Source organism: Thalassophryne amazonica, chromosome 17 (assembly GCF_902500255.1).
Source record: "Thalassophryne amazonica chromosome 17, fThaAma1.1, whole genome shotgun sequence".
NCBI classification, from domain to species: domain Eukaryota; kingdom Metazoa; phylum Chordata; class Actinopteri; order Batrachoidiformes; family Batrachoididae; genus Thalassophryne; species Thalassophryne amazonica.
Genome location: NC_047119.1, coordinates 25,489,053 through 25,507,529, shown reverse-complemented (window position 1 = coordinate 25,507,529; position 18,477 = coordinate 25,489,053). Strand labels below are relative to the sequence as shown.

At 46.6% G+C, this 18,477-nt stretch overlaps 1 protein-coding gene across 1 annotated transcript in view; it reads left to right on the top strand.

The window, feature by feature from the left end:
- Positions 1-18,477, top strand: part of pappaa (pregnancy-associated plasma protein A, pappalysin 1a) — a 271,059-nt gene that overhangs the window by 211,553 nt on the left and 41,029 nt on the right. Inside the window, exons 17-19 of the mRNA XM_034192054.1 lie at positions 10,863-11,097; positions 14,089-14,236; positions 18,194-18,309. Of these exons, the coding sequence (XP_034047945.1) occupies positions 10,863-11,097; positions 14,089-14,236; positions 18,194-18,309 (499 nt within the window). The remainder of the gene's footprint in view (positions 1-10,862; positions 11,098-14,088; positions 14,237-18,193; positions 18,310-18,477) is intronic.

The window sequence follows — 18,477 nt, the reverse complement described above, 5'->3', positions numbered from 1 at the left end:
GTGAGATGATGTTGATGACATTTTGTGAGCACATGGACAATGTCTTTGAAAATGTGACATTTTATTTTGAATTTGATGCGGAACATATTTTGGATCCACAATCCAGAAGAAATTTTAAGCAAGATGTGGCTTTCGCAGGCATGTATGCTCTTTGAGTGCCTTCTAGTTTTCACTGTGAGTTTAATGTCCATCCTTTTAGACTAGATTTTACTATAAAGAAACAGTTTTTATTTTTATTAATTAATTGGTTTTTGACTGGGCGATTGTCATCCAGCGCCCAAGGCAGCTCTTTGTCTCGACATATGACCTGACCTGACCTTGACTGATGTGTGTACATTCCATGGACTGCCATTAACAAGTATCACTTTTGAACACAAGAAGACTCGTACATTCACATGCTTCATATGATTTGGACACACAGTCTAGATCCTAAAGCCCCCGTCACATATAGCAAGAATGTGCAGGGACCACACGGCAGATATTGCCATAATCTGATGCAATTGGGAGGAAAAGAGACGTGGTCAGCCATTTACACGGAGCTCTATATGAGAACTAGAGAGCACACTCCCAATGCTGCACACTAAATGAAAACGTCCCTTCATGGACATCGACATTACGTGTCCTAACCGGGCAAAATATTGATGAAGTACCTGGATGTTATTGCATTTTCAATGGAGATTCGCAACTGAACACACTCAGAAAAATGTTCACAAAATACGTGTTAAAATGCCATTTTGACCTGGATATCGAGCCAGTAAAATGAAATTACATTAAATTATGTCAGGGAAGTATTCTGTAAAGTATAAAGTATCTGACACACACATTCCCAAATATTAGTGTTGAAAGTTACACGGATCTGCTCCTAAACTATTACAATACATTTATAAATATATTATATTTTTACACAATTATTCTTTATTGACCAAGTTTCATTCATGAAGTCAGTGGTGTGGGTACACATCTGTATATGTGGGTGTGACTGCAAGCGGCACAGCGCGGGTCATTATAATCTCATTATTTTAAGGTGCAAATTAAAAAAAAAAAATCTGTTGGGAAGGTGTCGTAGCACGGACCCACAACAGGGGGCGCAAATGAACGGACAATGAATAAGCCAAAAAGGTAACAATTTAATGTTGTGATAATACACAACGAAACGTACAGTAATTTGCACAGTCAATTTAACACCAGGTGACGTGTGGGCAGGCTCAAAGATAGAAGGCCCCCGACGAGAGAGAAGCCGCGTCCCACACGGCTTCCACCACCAACGGTCTGAAGAACACCGGAGCCGCCAAGTCCCGAGTCCCCAGGTGGCCTCTGTCTTCGACTGTCGACCCTGGTACTGCTGGCAGAAAGCAGAAATATGATGAGTGAGTGTGAGTCCGCACACTCAGTGATTCTCAGTCCAAACACAGTTAGGAGGGAGCACCTCCACCTCCAAACTAGGTTATCACTCGTGCAGCTCCTGTTGTCTTCTTTCTGGATGGAGTGAGAGACGAAGACCGTCGTCCTCTCACTATCCGCCAATCCAGTCTTCCACAGACTTTACAGGTACGCGGCTGCACACAGATCACAGTTTAGATACACTGAATAATTATAGCAGAGAAGAATTACCTTGGTAATGGTAGTTGATTTCTCGGCGGGGAGGTGGAGTTGCAGTCCGGCTTTTATGGTGGTGATGATGAACGAGTGACAGCTGGTGCAGAGGATGAGTGACAGCTGTCACTTCTTCTGGGTCTGGCGCCCTCTCGTGCTTGGAGCCCGCACTCCAAGCAGGGCGCCCTCTGGTGGTGGTGGGCCAGCAGTACCTCCTCTTCAGCAGCCCACACAACAGGACCCCCCCCTCAACGGGCTCCTCCTGGCATCCGACCAGACTTGTCCGGATGTCTCGCGTGGAACTCGGCCAGGAGGGCCGGGTCCAGGATGAAGCTCCTCTTCACCCAGGAGCGTTCTTCAGGTCCATACCCCTCCCAGTCCACCAGATATTGGAACCCCCGGCCCTTACGACGGACGTCCAGGAGCCTGCGGACTGTCCAGGCAGGCTCCCCGTCAATGAGCCGGGCAGGAGGCGGCGTAGGTCCCGGAGTACAGAGGGGCGAGGTGTGGTGTGGTTTGAGACAGGAAACATGAAAGACAGGGTGAATCCGCAGTGAAGCCGGGAGTTGCAGCTTCACTGCGGCCGGGTTGATGATCCTGAGGATTTTGAAAGGTCCAATGAATCTGTCTTTCAGCTTTGGGGAATCGACACACAAAGGGATGTCCTTGGTCGAGAGCCACACCTCCTGCCCGGGCTGGTATGTGGGGGCCGGGGAACGCCGGCGGTCCGCATGGGCCTTGGCCCTCGTCCGGGCCTTTAACAGGGCAGAGCGGGCGGCCCGCCACACCCGGCGGCACCTCCTGAGGTGGGCCTGGACCGAGGGCACACCGACCTCTCCCTCCACCAGCGGGAACAATGGGGGCTGGTACCCCAAACATGCCTCAAAAGGGGAGAGGCCGGTAGCAGATGAAACTTGGCTGTTGTGGGCATACTCGATCCAGGCCAGATGGTGACTCCAGGCCGCCGGATGCGCGGAGGTGACACATCGAAGGGCCTGCTCCAGCTCCTGGTTAGCCCGCTCTGCCTGGCCGTTTGTCTGGGGGTGGTACCCGGACGAGAGACTCACGGTGGCCCCCAGCTCCCTGCAGAAACTCTTCCACACCTGTGAAGAGAACTGGGGACCATGATCTGAAACGATGTCCGATGGTATCCCATGCAGCCGCATGACGTGGTGGACCAGGAGGTCTGCCGTCTCCTGGGCCGTCGGGAGCTTCGGGAGGGCCACGAAGTGGGCCGCCTTGGAGAACCGGTCCACTATCGTGAGAATGTTGCCCTGGGACGGAGGGAGGCCCGTGATGAAATCCAGGCCAATGTGAGACCAGGGGCGATGAGGCACTGGCAGGGGTTGGAGGAGTCCCGTCGTCCTCCGATGATCTGCCTTGCCCCTGGCGCAGATGGTACAGGCCTGGACATAGTCCCGGACGTCGGTTTCCAGGGACGCCCACCAGAAGCGCTGCTGGACTACTGCCACGATCCTACGCACTCCGGGATGACAAGAGAGCTTGGACCCGTGACAGAAGTCCAATACGGCAGCTCTTGCCTCTGGTGGGACGTACAGTCTGTTCTTGGGGCCAGTCCCCGGGTCCGGGCTCCTTGTCAGGGCCTCCCGGACGGTCTTCTCCACGTCCCAGGTGAGGGTGGCCACGACAGTGGACTCGGGGATGATGGTCTCAGTGGGGTTCGACAGCCCCGCTTTGGCTTCTTCTTCATGCACCCGGGACAATGCATCTGATTTTTGGTTCTTAGTCCCGGGGCGGTACGTGATCTGGAAGTCAAAGAGTCCAAAGAACAGAGACCAGCGGGCTTGCCTGGGGTTCAGCCGCTTGGCGGTCCGGATGTACTCCAGGTTCCGATGGTCCGTGAAAACCGTGATGGGCAACGATGCCCCCTCCAGCAGGTGTCTCCACTCTTCAAGAGCCTCCTTCACCGCGAGGAGCTCCCGATTGCCGACGTCATAGTTCCGTTCAGCTGGGGTCAACCTGCGGGAATAAAAGGCACAAGGATGGAGAACTTTATCAGCCTCCATGCTCTGGGACAGCACGGCTCCTATCCCTGAGTCAGAGGCGTCCACTTCTACTATGTACTGGCGATCAGGATCAGGCTGCAGCAGAACTGGTGCAGTCGAGAACCAGCGTTTCAACTCCTGGAACGCGGCTTCGCACCGATCCGACCAGGCGAAGGGGACCTTGGTGGAGGTCAGGGCAGTCAGGGGGCTAACTACCTGACTGTAACCTTTAATGAACCTCCTGTAGAAATTTGCAAAGCCTAGGAACTGCTGTAGTTTCCTGCGGCTTGTTGGTTGGGGCCAATCTCTCACCGCCGCAACCTTAGCCGGATCAGGGGTGACGGAGTTGGAGGAGATGATGAACCCCAGGAAGGACAAAGAAGTGCGGTGGAACTCGCACTTCTCGCCCTTCACAAACAGCCGGTTCTCCAACAACCGCTGTAGGACCTGACGTACATGCTGGACATGGGTCTCAGGGTCCGGGGAAAAGATGAGTATATCGTCCAGATATACGAAGACGAACCGATGCAGGAAGTCCCGCAAGACGTCATTTACCAAAGCTTGGAACGTCGCGGGGGCGTTAGTGAGGCCGAACGGCATGACCAGGTACTCAAAATGACCTAACGGGGTGTTGAATGCCGTCTTCCATTCGTCTCCCTTCCGGATCCGAACCAGGTGGTACGCGTTTCTAAGATCCAATTTAGTGAAAATTTGGGCTCCATGCAGGGGCGTGAACACTGAATCCAACAGAGGTAACGGGTATCGGTTGCGAACCGTGATCTCATTCAGCCCTCTGTAATCAATGCATGGACGGAGTCCGCCGTCTTTTTTACCCACAAAAAAGAAACCAGCACCCATCGGGGAGGTGGAGTTCCGGATCAGCCCGGCAGCTAAGGAGCGCCCGGGACCAAATCGATGGCACAATCATACGGTCGGTGTGGGGGAAGAGTGAGCGCCAGATCTTTGCTGAAAACATCAGCAAGATCATGGTACTCCTTTGGCACCGCCGATAGATTGGGGGGGACTTTGACCTCCTCATTAGCCGTAGTGCCGGGAGGAACCGAGGATCCTAAACACTCCCAGTGGCAGGTTTCGCTCCACTGCGTGACAACCCCGGACGGCCAATCTATCCGGGGATTGTGCTTCACCATCCATGGAAAGCCCAAAATCACTCGGGAGGTAGATGGTGTTACATGGAACACTATCTCCTCCCTGTGATTCCCAGACACAACCAAAGTCACTGGTTGTGTCTGATGTGTGATTAATGGAAGCAGGGTGCCATCTAGTGCTCGCACCTGCAATGGTGCCGGCAGAGCCACCAGAGGGAGCCCTACTTCCTTTACCCATCTGCTGTCCAGCGGATTCCCTTCAGACTCCGTGTCTACCAGTGCTGGGGCGTGAAGGGTTAAATCCCCACAAAGGATTGTTACTAGGATTCGTGCAGATTTGCGGGGTTTTCCCGCGTGTGTGTTATGGCCCACCCTTAGCCCAGTTTCTAAGGACGGGCATTGTAGTTTGACCGTTTAGGGCAGTCCTTCTGCATGTGCTCGCAAGAGCCGCAGACAAAACACTCCCCGCGGGCCAGCCTCCTTTGTCTGACATTTGTTTTTACTTTGGCCCTGCTCGTGTCCATAGCCTCCTCAGCAGGGGGAGCTGTAGCCACACGGAGCTCTCTGGCAGTGAAGCGTGGGGACGACGTCACCTTGTCGGAACCGGAAGGGGGAGGGACGGCTCGTGCCCGGTCACGCCCCCCGGCCTGCTCCCGACGATGCTCGTTTAAACGGTTGTCTAAGCGTATAACTAAATCGACAAGCCCGTCAAAATCCCGCGGTTCCTCCTTAGCCAGTAGGTGCTCCTTAAGGACCGGGGACAGTCCATTTACAAAGGCGGCGCGGAGCACAATGTTATTCCAGCTGGACCTCGCTGCCGCGATGCGGAAGTCGACTGCATACTCGGCTGCGCTACGGCGCCCCTGTCTCATCGACAGCAGCACGTTCGAAGCGGTCTCGCCTCTATTGGGATGATCAAACACTTGTTTGAACTCCCATACAAACCCAGTATAAGACGTTAGGAGCCGTGAATTCTGCTCCCAAAGTGCCGTAGCCCAGGCGCGTGCCTCTCCTCGAAGCAGATTAATAACATAAGCCACCCGGCTAGCGTCTGATGCGTACATGACAGGGCGCTGTGAAAAGACGAGCGAACACTGCATGAGGAAGTCTGCGCACGTCTCGACACAGCCCCCGTACGGTTCCGGAGGGCTTATGTATGCTTCAGGGGACGGTGGGGGGGTTCGTTGAACGACCAGTGGAACGTCTGATACAGGCCCAGGACCAGCCAGAGGAGTGGCTGCAGCAGCGCCCTGATCGCGCGCTTCCACCCTGGCGGTGAGAGCCTCCACCCTCCGATTAAGGAGGACATTCTGCTCGGTCACTAAATCTAACCGAGCCGTGAAGGCGGTTAAGATCTGCTGCAGCTCACTCAACACGCCTCCCGCTGACGCCTGCGCTCCTGGCTCTTCCATTGGCCGTTCAAGCTCGGGTTGACGCCCCTCGGAATCCATGACGATGGCCGAGAAATCCTGTTGGGAAGGTGTCGTAGCGCGGACCCACAACAGGGGGCGCAAATGAACGGACAATGAATAAGCCAAAAAGGTAACAATTTAATGTTGTGATAATACACAACGAAACGTACAGTAATTTGCACAGTCAATTTAACACCAGGTGACGTGTGGGCAGGCTCGAAGATAGAAGGCCCCCGACGAGAGAGAAGCCGCGTCCCACACGGCTTCCACCACCAACAGTCTGAAGAACACCGGAGCCGCCAAGTCCCGAGTCCCCAGGTGGCCTCTGTCTTCGGCTGTCGACCCTGGTACTGCTGGCAGAAAGCAGAAATATGATGAGTGAGTGTGAGTCCGCACACTCAGTGATTCTCAGTCCAAACACAGTTAGGAGGGAGCACCTCCACCTCCAAACTAGGTTATCACTCGTGCAGCTCCTGTTGTCTTCTTTCTGGATGGAGTGAGAGACGAAGACCGTCGTCCTCTCACTATCCACCAATCCAGTCTTCCACAGACTTTACAGGTACGCGGCTGCACACAGATCACAGTTTAGATACACTGAATAATTATAGCAGAGAAGAATTACCTTGGTAATGGTAGTCGATTTCTCGGCGGGGAGGTGGAGTTGCAGTCCGGGTTTTATGGTGGTGATGATGAACGAGTGACAGCTGGTGCAGAGGATGAGTGACAGCTGTCACTTCTTCTGGGTCTGGCGCCCTCTCGTGCTTGGAGCCCGCACTCCAAGCAGGGCGCCCTCTGGTGGTGGTGGGCCAGCAGTACCTCCTCTTCAGCGGCCCACACAACAAAATCCCCAGTCTTGTCGAACAATTTTAATCACTAACGTCAAGTATTTTAACTAGACATTGGTCTAGCAGTGAAAAATATCAACTAGACATAAGTGAAGAGTTAATGGTCTGTGTCGGGCGACACAGGTACGGCAGGAAACATAGCTGTTTATCATCCAGATATCACAGACAAAGTGACAAGAATAGCCAAAACCACTTACTTATGGAAGGAAATATTGCCTCCCTTGTTCCTCTGTTTGTGGCTTTGCCAACATGCGCAGGTTTCCGGCATATTCCTCCTGTTTCTTGAACTTCTATGCACGCAAATCACTAACTTGCCCGGAATTAAAATGGCGATCACGCCTCCTTGTCGGCACACGTCTCAACGCAACTGCGCTCTCTAGTTCTTATATACAGCTCTATGGCCGTGTCAGAACACATCCAGAGTACCGCATTCACACCTACGCAATGGCATCCAAAGCAGGTAGATGACACAGACTGCTGTCATATGGCCATAAAAGGCACTGCAGACTGCCCGATGTCTAAATGTCTGGATGGCAAACACAGGACTGGAGCGCTTTGTTCCTCATGCGCATGTGCGTTCCGCACTCAGCCGTATGTGTGTGTGTGTGTATGCATAACGCTGCATGAGCCGGGGCGGGTGCGTGCGCTTTGTGCCGCTGGACAGCTTCGCTGAAAGTTTGCTGGCAGTGGGCCATGCTGCCCCCTGCGTCAAACGGAGCCTTTCCAGGGAACTTTAATTTTTTTTTTGTTTAAATTCAGGAGCACAATGCAACTTTGGACACCACAATGGTTGGATTATCACATGGGATGTATTTTTTTATTTTGGGTGAGAGGCTGCAGGTTTGGACCACTGTTGGAGGTGAGATTCATGTTTATTAATGCTGTAATGGCCTGGCACAACATTTACATGTCATATTTTCCACAGAGTTAGAAGTTGATAATTTATTACAGTTTGAGATCCGTTCAGCTCCGAGCCTAACGCGTGCAATGACACAGTACTGTGCACCACGGAGAGGCACAGCTGCCATGTTATATACAGTTATGATGGAGACAATATTCACATTATTTACGTCGCCCATGGGGAGGAATATTATCAGTAAGGTAAGGTCTATTATGTAAGGTCTATTATGGGTATAACAGCCTGTTCAGATCTGCAGCGCTGTGCGCTGTGCAACACATTGACCCGCAATGGAGACAGTGCTTTTGGTTTGTTTGCGCTGTGTTCACATCCCCTGCACATGGATGGCTGCGTGCCCCACATACACATCAACGATCAACGGTTCCTTTGCGCTCCGGGGGTGGGGGTGGGGGGGTGTACAGTGAAGGTGGACATTATAAGTGGATAAGTGGCATATGCAGGTCATGCCGGTAGGCTTTGCCGTGTCGGATCCATCTTGAGGTTCCCTCATACGCGCTCAAATCATTTCAGATCCTGTTTATGCCACCTTCAGAATATGTAAATTGCGATCAGATGGTGCTCAGACCACCGTCGGGCAGGTGTCCCATTTCGGCAGCACCCGGAGAGTTTTGAACATGTGCATCACACTCGGGGCCGCCGGCCGATTCTGACCAACTTTTTTGGATCTGCAGATGGCTGTCAGAATTCTGACTCCATTCTGCATGATTCCGGCTATGTGTGACGGGCGTATAGTTCATCTGAGGAATATGTTGGCTTTCTCTGGTGACCAACTCTTTCCTTTTCCAGCCAGATGCTGGACTTGAAGTCAAAATACACCTTGTGCAAAGCCTCCATTGCCAACTTGGCTGCAGCCAGAAAGTGGTTAGTGCTTGTTATCGTGGCAATCCAAGAACCTGGCTCAAGACTTAAGAGTGTGCAACACCATCTCAACACTTTTGTTCAATAAAGGTATTGCTGACTTTACTCAGGAATATTGCCAAAAGGGACTCTGGAGTCATGATACTCGAGCTGAAGAGCCAGAAGGTGACCCCTCTATGCAAATAGAGAACGTTGCCCTCCAGATGATACACACAGACATGCGCACCCTAGTATAGTTCAGAATCTGTAACAGCAACATACATATTACATTTGACGAATGATAGTTGTTCCTATTTAAAAAATAAACTGTAGTGTGCACCTTGTCAGTTATCTTTTTCATGAAAAGAACAAGCTGTGTGGACGCTGGAGTAATGTTCTTGGGTCTGATGTTGTGGTTTCAGAAGACTACAGACTTGAAAACTCGCATTGATAAGAGGAGTGAGTGACAAATCAAAGCATAGGAAGTTTAGGAAGTGTACAATAAGAATGAAACTGTGGATACAAGTGGCAAACATATGTTTCATACTCAAGATTTCTGCTGTACTGTACAAGTATGTATGAAGGCGGAGCGGAGTAATTTAGGACTTGTTCCAGTACACCAGAACACCAGAATAATTTACCATATGCCATTTTAATATTTTGAGACAAAGCATAGGGAAGCAGAAAGCACCTTGATCTACTGCGCCAGATGCACATATAAATTAAGATGGTTATAACTCGCCATAAGCAATAAAACTCCAGACAAATGTCCATGGCTGCTGGAAGAATAATCTTCCCTTCACTGACATGACACAAAGATTTGAGCAGTCGTATCTGTGCTGTTTTTTTTTTTTTTTCCTTTTTAAATAATTTTCCAAACTCATGTCCTTTAGAAGTATATGATTCTTTTTGTAGAAATATCTTTGATGTTTCAGGGCATCATTTGCCTGTTTGTCCTTGTGCACACAGAGGACTTGCAGCATTCCTGTCTTTAAATGTGATTGAGACATATTTGACAGAGCCATCATCACAATTTCAGCAGGTTTTTTTTTTTTTTGTTTTGTTTTTTTGAGCATCGCCTATGTCCATGCTGTTCACACTAAGGCAGCCTTGTTGGTTTGTCAGTTTTTATTTCATTTAAGTAGTTGAGTGATACATTGAGTTCTACATTCAATGTTTCCTGGAAAGCGTTGTGCTACATCGTACTTGCGGATGGGCCCTCAAAGAGACTGGTTCTGCTTTTGAACCCCAGAACTTGCTTGTGGGGTATTTTATGTGTGTGTTGGGGGGGGGGGGGGGTGTTGGCGATCCATCAGGATTGGTGTGAGAACTTCAGAATGTCTTATTTCAATGACTAAACTGGCTTTGATGAAATCACTAACTTACTATTGCAGTCTGTTTAGAGGGACTCTGGTCTTTACCCCTTTTGGGCCTCTGAAATTGTGAACACTTAATGTATATATGGTTGATTACATACACCATTTCTATCACTGTATGTTCTGACTATTTTCTTTTCATTTGTTTGTACGGCCAAACCAGATTGTCACCCCCAATGACACTGGTCTGCTTGAGGTTTCATCCTATAATCAAAAAACTCCTGGGGGAGGGGTTTTTTTTTATCACCACTGTCACCATATGCTTAGTCTTGGGGAGAATGTTGGATCCTTTCAGTTGTGATGATGTGCAGTTTCACATCAATTAAAAAACAAAAACACTGCAAAGCTGAGCGCTGAAGAATACGCTCTAAGCATCCCATGGGATTTTTGGGAGCTTTACATCAATCACGCCGCAGTTCCTTACCGGACTGTTGGCGCATGACTCAGGGGGATCAGTATTGAGTTGATGCTTCTTCATATTGATCTGAGGTGGTTCATGTAAGGATACACCTTGGATTCTAGGCCTTTGAAGTGTTTTGATAACATCATATTGGAGATGATGCTGGGGTGAATCCAGGACTTAAATCCTGCACAGGTGACGAAAGAACATCTGGAGATTTCGCAGAAGGATTTGGTGGAGCCTGTTGAGTAAAAGGAAAATTGGCATGTTGTGCTTACTGCCTTTCCACCATGACCCAAATAAATGTAAGCCATACTTCATGTATCATGAATTAGATCTCACCAGATTTTTATTTTCCCCTTTAGGCGTGCTTTTAAGCGCCAGTGCACTGAGGATGGCAGCTGGCTAGAGGGAGCATGCGAGCCAGTGACTTGTGATCCCCCACCTCCCATTTTCCATGGCTCCTATCACTGTACAGACAGCTTCCGCTTTGACAGTGTGTGCAGACTTAACTGCTCTGATCCTGCCAGTAATACTGGCATCATCGCCACAGGAGGCTCTGCCCACACGGTGAGGCTGCTGCACGCTCCCTGCAAGCAGGTCTGTCTATCTCTTTCCTCTCTTCATATTCTTACTTTACCTGTTTGCTTTTTGACATCTGTGTCCAATTTAGACATCTCTCCATTTCTATCTTTTCTGCATCTTTACTGCTTATTACATTTAATCTCTGCATAATTTAATGCCATTGACCTGTTGAACAATATAATCCAAGACAATATGTTATGCTTAGAGGTCTGGATGGGACCGGACCGGTACTTGGTGATGAACTCAAATGCTGGGACCAAGGAACAGAACTGGTTGTGAACAAAAAGATATTTATTTATAATAATGGACAAATAATAATGCTACGCTGGGGTGCCTGCAGAGTGGAGAGTCAGCCCGCTCATAGCGGTGGAAATTAGGGAGCTGCAGGTTTCCGAACCAGTCTTGTAAGGGAACTGAAATCCTGGAGTATATGGTTCTGGAGTTGGGACCAGGTGGGATGCACAGAGCCGAGAACAGGAACTAGGAGAATGGAGGAGAGACAACGTGAGTGATTGCACTCGTAACACTGAAGCCTTTAACAACAGACAGTTCACAAACAGGAATGTTCACAGTTCTGGAAATAATGTTCACAGTCTAGGAAATAGGCATCTAGGCATCGTTCACAGTTCATGAATTATCTTCAGAGGTCAGAGGTCAGGTGCATCTTGTGACACGGTTCCAATTAAGCAGGACTTGACTTTAGAAATGACTTGGAAAGCTCTTAGTGGTTCAGTATCAGAGTTCATACAGTTCTGGGAAAACAGTTCTTGAAAATAGTTCTTGGTAGTAGTTCTTGGAACAGTTCTTTGAGTCAGTCAAGCACAGTCATAGACAGGACCAGTGTGAGAATGGGATCTCACAGAACATGAAGGAACTTAACTGAAGCATGGCAGAGCTACGCGCTCTGTAGCTGAGAGCGGGAGAGTTCCAACGTGACATGGTGCAAATAGTCGTGGGGGCAGAAGCATAAGCGACATGGAAGCCGCGCAGAAGAGTGTCTATAAACACCAGAAAAACCAACGAGCTCTAATATGGAAATTAGAGTTGGCCAGGTTACCTTGGAATGAGCTACAGAGAGCTCAGCCAACAGAGCGCATGGAAGCGTCAGGAAAGACAAGATCGAGGTCAAGGAAGTTTTGGCAAGAATCTGGCTTGGCTCTTGGTTCTTGGATCTTGGATCACGGATCATAGATCATGGAAGAATCTAGCAGTGAATGAGCTGAAAGCATGGGTTTAAGTAACCTGCTGCTGATGAGCCGCTCATGAACGCCAGGTGTGCATTGCTGATAAGCAGCAGGTGTTCCTCAGTTCTGAGTGTGCCATCTGTGGGAAAGCCTACAAACTACACAAGGTTAAAAACAGACAGTAAAGGGAGGCAGACAAAGGCAGCCCACAACACAATATAAACCATTTAAAGAAGTTGTAGTTATAAAGTCAGTTCTTGCTACATCCCAAATGAATTGTTGGGGATGTTTACTATTATTGAAATATCACATAAAACATGTACACTACCAGTCACAAGTTTAGACACATGCTCTCATTCAATTGAATGGGAATGTGTGCCCAAACATTTGACTGGTACTGTAAGTATATTTGTCACATCTGATATCATAGAGGTGTTAAAGACTTATTAAGGTTGGTATGATTACAAATTGGCAAAAAAAATACAATATATAACTAGGTACATGGCTACAATATAACCCAGGAACCACACTTTTTATTATAGAACAATTCAGTTCAACGTGATACAATGCAATCTGATATAAGTGTTTTTCTTTAATATGGCCATTCATTTGCCATGATACATTAGATCAACCCAAAAGTGACATTGCTTACCTTCAAATGTATGTTTCATGAAAAACCAGGACCTTTTCAGTTTTTACTACTGTGCTGCAGTGTGTTGGCACTGCCACTACTCATCATTTATTCACCCTTGGAGGCAGCGCCACATATAGTAGCAGAAAGCATAGTATAGAAACCCAGAAGAGGTCACATGGTGTTAGCATAGCAGAAATCTCACGTCCTTAACCAGCAGTGACAGTATGAAGAAACTGTGAACTGATCGGAATGCTCACACTGGTACATTTGTTCATTATACTGTCTACTACTGTTGAACATGTAGATGTTGGTGTTACCTTTCAAGGCTAATGTACCAGTGATGATTCTCGTGAGAGCCCCATGCTGACATTTGAACTTTTACGAGAGTTTAAAGATACAGAAACAAGCTTAAATCATCCAATTTCTAAAAGTTAAAAATTGAGCAATTCCGCCAGTTCATAGTACATTTAGATCGATTCTGAGGTCCATGTATTAATGTCAGTTGTTAATTTCAAATTGATTCATATCATGTTTTCTTTTGGAGAGGGGAGGTGATGGCCCAATGTTTAAGGCATTGGGCTTGAGACCAGAAGATTCCTTGTTCAAATGCCAGCCTGACTAGAAAATCACTAAGGGCCTTTGGGCAAGGTCTTTAATCCCCTGTTGCTCCCGGTGTGTAGTGAGCACCTTGTTGGGGTGAATGTGAGGCATTATTGTAAAGCGCTTTGAGTGTCTGATGCAGATGGAAAAGCGCTATATAAATTCAGTCCATTTTCTTTTGTTTTTGTTTTTTACTCTCAAATGAAAGAATTTTTTTAGTTGCAAAATCTCGTATTTCCCATGGTGCCCTCATCATCTGAGCAGCCATCGCTCTCTGTCTCTCTCTCTGTCTCTTTCTGTCTCTCTCTCTCTGTCTCTCTTTCCATCCCTGCCTCCCTGAGCTATACTCAATTTGACGCCATGCTAATTAGATTGCTATTGATTACCAGAAAAGTCCTGCTGCTGCAGACTTATGAAATGTATACACCTTTTAATCTGTTCGGCCTCTTAGACGTAATGCTTGATATAATTTGGATCGTATTTCCCCCTTTGGAACTGCATGCCAACACGGTGTCCTTGGCCTACCTGTGCTTGTTTGTCATAATGTGCATATCATTGTTTGTGTGTCCATGTGTGTGTTATGTTCAGGGCCCAGGTTCCAATGCTATCCGCTGTAGGAAAGATGGAAACTGGACGGGTTCATTCCGTCTCTGCCCACACAGCAAAGGCCAGTGTTCTTTACCTCAAAACCTCCATTACAACCTGCAGTACTCATGCAAGAGGGGACACGGCATAGGTGTGTATCTACAATTCTGTCAATTATAATTCATTTTCATTACTACACACACCATTATTGCTTAAATTTTCATTGTTACGCAGATGATACCCAGCTTTATCTATCCATGAAACCAGAGGACACACACCAATTAGCTAAACTGCAGGATTGTCTTACAGACATAAAGACATGGATGACCTCTAATTTCCTGCTTTTAAACTCAGATAAAACTGAAGTTATTGTACTTGGCCCCACAAATCTTAGAAGCATGGTCTCTAACCAGATCTTTACTCTGGATGGCATTTCCCTGACCTCTGGTAATACTGTGAGAAATCTTGGAGTCATTTTTGATCAGGATATGTCATTCAAAGCGCATATTAAACAAATATGTAGGACTGCCTTTTTGCATTTACGCAATATCTCTAAAATCAGAAAGGTCTTGTCTCAGAGTGATGCTGAAAAACTAATTCATGCATTTATTTCCTCTAGGCTGGACTATTGTAATTCATTATTATCAGGTTGTCCTAAAAGTTCCCTAAAAAGCCTTCAGTTAATTCAAAATGCTGCAGCTAGAGTACTGACGGGGACTAGCAGGAGAGAGCATATCTCACCCGTGTTGGCCTCTCTTCATTGGCTTCCTGTTAATTCTAGAATAGAATTTAAAATTCTTCTTCTTACTTATAAGGTTTTGAATAATCAGGTCCCATCTTATCTTAGGGACCTCGTAGTACCATATTACCCCATTAGAGCGCTTCGCTCTCAGACTGCAGGCTTACTTGTAGTTCCTAGGGTTTGTAAGAGTAGAATGGGAGGCAGAGCCTTCAGCTTTCAGGCTCCTCTCCTGTGGAACCAGCTCCCAATTCAGATCAGGGAGACAGATACCCTCTCTACTTTTAAGATTAGGCTTAAAACTTTCCTTTTCGCTAAGGCTTATAGTTAGGGCTGGATCAGGTGACCCTGGACTATCCCTTGGTTATGCAGCTTTAGACGTAGACTGTGGGGGGTTCCCATGATGCACTGTTTCTTTCTCTTTTTGCTCTGTATGCATCACTCCGCATTTAATCATTAGTGATCGATCTCTGCCCCCTTCCACAGCATGTCTTTTTCCTGGTTCTTTCCCTCAGCCCCAACCAGTCTCAGCAGAAGACTGCCCCTCCCTGAGCCTGGTTCTGCTGGAGGTTTCTTCCTGTTAAAAGGGAGTTTTTCCTTCCCACTGTTGCCAAGTGCTTGCTCACAGGGGGTCGTTTTGACCGTTGGGGTTTTTCATAATTATTGTATGGCCTTGCCTTACAATATAAAGCGCCTTGGGGCAACTGTTTGTTGTGATTTGGCGCTATATAAAAAAAAAAGTTGATTGATGGTTGAGTTGATTATTCATTGTTCCTGTGTAAATCATAGATTCGATTGAACTTCTACACCATTGCAGTTGTGTTTACAGCCTTTATGAAAACAGTAAAACATTTGTTGACACGCTGTTCTTGGAGCAAATACATTATTAAACCATTCAAATGTCATGACACTATTGATGTCAGGTACAGATGGTCGAGGCTCAAACTGGCCTGTTAGTGTGATTTTAATAAATCAGCAAAATGTTTTATTTGCATACATTTTCAATACTATTTTGAATTACAGCTACAGAAGTCCTTGACATCATGCATTTAGGCCCACGTGCATGTATTAAAAAAGAACTTGTTTTATATAAATGCGGCATAGGAATGAATGAGCTCCAGTGTCAACAAGTTGCTTGTCTTGCCAACAAGCAACAATCACCTTAGTGGCACCCAGGAAGGCAACAAGGCATGTGTTTTTATTTTATGTTATGATTATTTCAGTTTGCATGGTTAAAAATAAGAGGTTCACTGATCCCCACCTGTATTTATTGGAACCCAAAAAATTCAGAGCGGAATATTTAGTTTTTATGAAATTACTTGGGTAAATTTTCCAGAGTGGCTGACTCCATCAAGCCTCTGCTTACCTTATTAATTAGAGGGAAGACTCACGAGTCACGATAATTTTACTTGCTGTTGTATGTCCACAGAAATTGTGATATGTAGCCTCCAGCCTGTAATGTCATAGTAAGTGTGCTATAAATTATTTGGCCAGTAGATATATGTGAATGTATGTTTTGTTCACCTTTGTCTGCTGATAGAGTGACCTAAAGATTCCCAAATAATGGCAAACATGAATTGTATTGTTTCAAGACTTAAATATTTCAAGCATCTTCCCAATAGCTGAGCTATGCATTGACAATATTCAAAATTCAAGTATTTGGCCAAATAAAAAAACTGAGGTTGTTGAATTTGGATAAGTGTATTCCTGTGTGCCCTTGTTACCCGAAATTCTTTTATTTCATTTTCCCCCTCAAACTCTCCCTGCTCCACCCACTGATAATTACAAAGTCAGATCAAAACCTTTGATTTTCAGAACTCTGTCTTAGAGATTTTATGTTTTATTTTTTACAATCTGTGACACTCTGCCTTGTATACGAGGTCTATTAGAAAAGTATCCGACCTTATTATTTTTTCAAAAACCATATGGATTTGAATCACGTGTGATTACATCAGACATGCTTGAACCCTCGTGGGCATGCGAGAGTTTTTTCACGCCTGTCGGTTACGTCATTCGCCTGTGGGCAGTCTTTGAGTGAGGAGTCGTCCACCCGCTCGTCGATTTTTTTCATTGTTTAGGAATGGCTCAGAGACTGTTGCTTTGTTTGATAAAAAATTTTTCAAAACTGTAAGGCACAACTGAGTGGACACCATTCAATAAATTCAGCTGGTTTTCGGTAAAAATTTTAACGGCTGATGAGAGATTTTGGTCTGGTAGTGTCACGGAAACGACTCGGCGAATTTGCGCGTACGTCTTTCATTAAAAAAATGTTCTTAAACAGTGGAATGTCCACATAAATTCCTCATGCCGGCCTCTTCTGAATCTTCTCTGTTCTCTCACGATGTCCTGGGTGAATTAAGCCTTAAATTAGAATGTTTTAAGCTTGAAACAGGCCGACGACAGCGCCTGGAAGCGCTGCAGGACGTCCCGCTCCGTGGGAAGTCCTTACACCGACAGAAACACCCCATAATCTCTCATCAGCCGTTAAACTTTTCACAGAAAACCATCTTAATTTCTCGAATAGTGTCCACTCGGATATTCCTCACAGGTCCAGAAAAAATTTTGATAAAGCAACGCGCGCCGTCTCGAGCAGCGTGTGAAACAAAGGAATTCAGCCGAGAGGGCGGGACCACATCTCACTCAAGGCCTGCCCACAGGGAAATGACGTCACCGACACGCGTGAAAAAACTCACGCATGCGCACGAGGGTTCAAGCATGATTGGTGTAATCGCATGTCATTCAAATCCATATAGTTAAAAAAAAAATAAAAGGGTCGGTTTATTATCTAAGAGACCTCGTATGTGAATTGTGACGCAACACATAGAAAACATTATATACACAATTTTCACAACCATTGATGTTTATAGCTCCTTCAAGATTTGCCACAAGAGTCTTGGTGGCTTCCCTCACTCATCTCGTTCATGCACAGGCAGTCTGCCCTTGCTAGATTTGCCAAACTGTCCATTTCTTAATTACTGACTTGACTGAACTCGGGGTGATATACAACACTTGATATCAACTGTTGACCTTTTAAATGGTTAACGGAGTGCAATTCTGTAGCACTTTCCCATTTGAAGTGGTGCCTCACATTTGCACACTCACACATCAATGTCTAGGTCCATTGTGCAAGATGCTCAGCTTGGACATTAAAGTCTTTATCAGTGTCTGAATGTAACCACACCTCAGTCTATTTAAAGTGAATATAGAATTGTTTTTCTGTTATTATCTGGTAGATATGTTGTTTGTCGACAGTTAATCAGTTCTAAAGGATGTGCGATTAAAAAAATAAAAAAGTGAAGGTTTGCATTACATAATTTTTTCATTTTTATTTTGTCTCATTCTTTCTGTTCCGGCCCGTCTGTTCCACAGGCGAAGAATGCGAGTTGTCATGCAGAGAGAGTAGCAACGACGTGGTGCTCCTACCCGGCAATATGACAGTAGAAAACGTACTTAAGGAGCACTGGAGGAACCCGCACAGAGTCAAAGTAAGTTTGTTTTTGCATCACCATGCTGACAGGCGGACTTCACAAATGGCTGCGATCTGCAACTCTTTACTCAGGAATCTCACATATAGCAACTACATCCTGGCACTATTACAGCAAAGTCGGCTCTTACCACTTGTATTTTGTACACAATGCTAGTTGGGTAGTTGT